We start from the raw sequence: 2906 nt of genomic DNA, 5'->3' as shown, positions 1-2906 counted from the left end.
GGCGTTATATATATATATATATATATATATATATATATATATATAAGGAAACAAATTATTCTCAAACGTAGAATAAAGCTAATATAAGAGCACGAACAGGATAAACTATCCATATTTTGCAGAAAAATCTGACTGCGGCCAGCCATGAGACTCGAACTCACATCCACGTGAGGAAAAAATCGTATATCTGCAATGACTATATTATTATATGGAAACTCTCAACAGTAAAAATAATAAACATTTGCACATGCCATTAAGACAGAGATGAAGTTTTTGTTAATGAAATCGCACAAAATTTATACTTGTATCGCATATTATTAAACCTGATATATAGAGAGGTAGTTGTGAAATTCTGAGAGAACTATATGGTTCCATGATTTTCCTTTTATCAGCAGATGTGGTGAAATTGACAGATTTCTGTAATGGTCTGTTATATAGAATAGTCGAATAGGAAATGTATTCGACTGTATGTAAATACAAACATTTGAGTTAGTCGTCGTAGCTCCGTCTATTTGTATCACCGTGTTTTAGTGCCTAGACACATATGCCTGTAAGATCCTGTGTTAGTGTCATAAATTATAAATATAATCATACAGACGTTGAAGTATGAATAATTGTGTAAACTGTGTGTTATGTTTTATGTATAATACACACGAATGAAAATTGTAAGAAACCATGTTCACAATCCAGTAGTAGATATGTTTGATTCGCGATTTCATAAATTTCAAAGAATTTCAGTCTGTATTCGCATTAATTTTTTCAGATTTTCAGTCAGCATCTGGTAATCATTCCGGTAGTTTTATGAACTTATATGATGTAGCTTCTCATATGTTGCTAAAACTGCTCAAAATTACACAAATTTATGATATTAGAAATATGAATTTCAAGATGTTATATATTTATTCACCCGTCGTTCTAAATCTACTATTATGATGTCTTGCTCATCTAGTTTTTCTTCTATTGTGTACACAAGAAAGAAGTAAATAATATTGAAATTATTACTGTTGTTATAATGCTAATTTTCAGGAATGTCTCATCAAGTCGGAAATATTCGGTTATACAAAATTTAGTTTTCGTATTTGATTTTGAGTTCAAAGTTACGGGATCGTTCTCTCTCGTGGTAATTGTTGAACTATCCGCAATTTTGTTGCTTCGAGATTTGTTTGTTGTTTGATCTGGGAGGTTCGATGTCTTTTCATCAGATGACTGAATGACATACAACTTGCATATAATCACCGACCCAAGTGTTGCGATACCACTTAAAAGTGATAATAGCATCAAGTATGTCATAAGAAGTGGAGGAAATTTGGAATTCCTCGGTGTAGTTTTCTCGATTTCAACAAGATACAAAACGTTTGATAAAAATATTGTCGTAGCTAGAGAAACTTTTTCCCCTGATTCTGGAGGTAGAAGGAAGACAAATATAGTCAAAATAGTCATCATTATTGTTGGAATCAGCATAGCTACAATAGCTATTGTGAGTCTACGTCGTAAATGCAATGGAGCAAATACGACGCTGAATCTCTGGTCGGAAGCATTTTTTATACCATTGTAGTCGATGTCCCAGTTATAGTTTGGGGAATAATTTAAATTATCATATGTAAGTGTTCTTATTCTTGTATGGACAGGATCATGCAAAGCAACGCAAATGTATATTTCGCAGTCATGCTGGTCAAATGGATAGGCGTAAGCATCAAATGTGCAATAGGATTTCAGCAGTTTTAGTGACCGCATTTGTACACGTCCATTATTAAAAACCTTTACTTCAAGAAAGCTACCTTTCTCTTCTGATTCCTTCATTGCATTGCACATTACGATTTCTGGTGTCCACAGCTTATCTTTTTCTATGTATATAACTGTAATGTTGTTGTAGTCTAGAGGATTCCAAGTCAGAAGTTCGTCAGTCCATTCTAGACTAAAGTCGTACCGAGCTGTAACTATATTATTTACAAAGTCCAGACCATAGAATGTGTGAAGAAATAAAGCAGCTTCGATATTGATAGTTGTAGATAAATCAATAACAGGCCTCACACCTTTGTTATAATTAGATAATAAAGTTGCTTGTAATAATGTTTCATCCTTGTACGTGGGGCACGAAATTACTATCGATATAACCGGTATCAGAATCACAAAATATTGTTTTGACATCATTTTTCAGTGTTTCCGTGTGTGATTTAACATTGTCATCTTATAGATTACTGGTAATTTTACAATTTGTTCAATTATCTTGAATGAAAGAAAAGCAGTTATTAAATTAATGGTAATATTACGATATATTTCTAACATCTGCAATATGGAGGAGTAATTCCATTACACATAACGACATGAAAGACATGATTATCAAAATATGCTGCGATTAAACCTTTCTGATTTTCGTTTTAAAGTATGAAATCTAATAAATTTGCTATTGTGTGTTATCGGTGAATTTTTACACTACAGATGTCAACAGAATTTGCCAGTTTGCAAAAGTCTTCTCATTTCAGTACGTCCATTTTGTAAATTTCATTAGATTAATTAGTGAAGTATATTAGTTATCTTCCCATATTAGCAAATTTAATCTCAACTGGAAATTATGTTAGCAAATATGTTCCGTGTGACAAAATTTACTCTGTATTTCCATTGACGATATGTAAAACAGCAGATTGTCATGCATGGGTTGAATCAGCAATCTGAAACAAAACGATAATTCATTGTATCAAATCATACAAACGCATTAAGCTTGAAAAGCACATATGTAATATGTTTCTGTTGACCATCTGCCAACCACTACACTCATTGACATAAACGTAGCAATAATTAAAGAAAAATGTAAAGGATCCAACGATACCTTTACAAAGTACGGAATAATGATCTTACCACACGAACACATAAACACAGATATGCATATATATATATATATATATATA

At 32.1% G+C, this 2906-nt stretch overlaps 1 protein-coding gene across 1 annotated transcript in view; it reads right to left on the bottom strand.

Moving 5' to 3' along the window:
* Positions 1 to 95: 95 nt before the first annotated feature.
* Positions 96 to 2906, bottom strand: part of LOC106870918 (neuronal acetylcholine receptor subunit beta-3) — a 7706-nt gene continuing 4895 nt past the window's right edge. Inside the window, exon 2 of the mRNA XM_014917154.2 lies at positions 96 to 2669. Coding sequence (XP_014772640.1) covers positions 958 to 2151 — 1194 coding nt within the window. The 5' untranslated portion in view covers positions 2152 to 2669 and the 3' untranslated portion in view covers positions 96 to 957. The remainder of the gene's footprint in view (positions 2670 to 2906) is intronic.

The sequence above is a fragment of the Octopus bimaculoides genome, chromosome 15, assembly GCF_001194135.2.
Source record: "Octopus bimaculoides isolate UCB-OBI-ISO-001 chromosome 15, ASM119413v2, whole genome shotgun sequence".
Taxonomy (NCBI): domain Eukaryota; kingdom Metazoa; phylum Mollusca; class Cephalopoda; order Octopoda; family Octopodidae; genus Octopus; species Octopus bimaculoides.
Note: the sequence above shows the minus strand (reverse complement) of the source record. Positions and strands in the feature narration are given on the sequence as shown.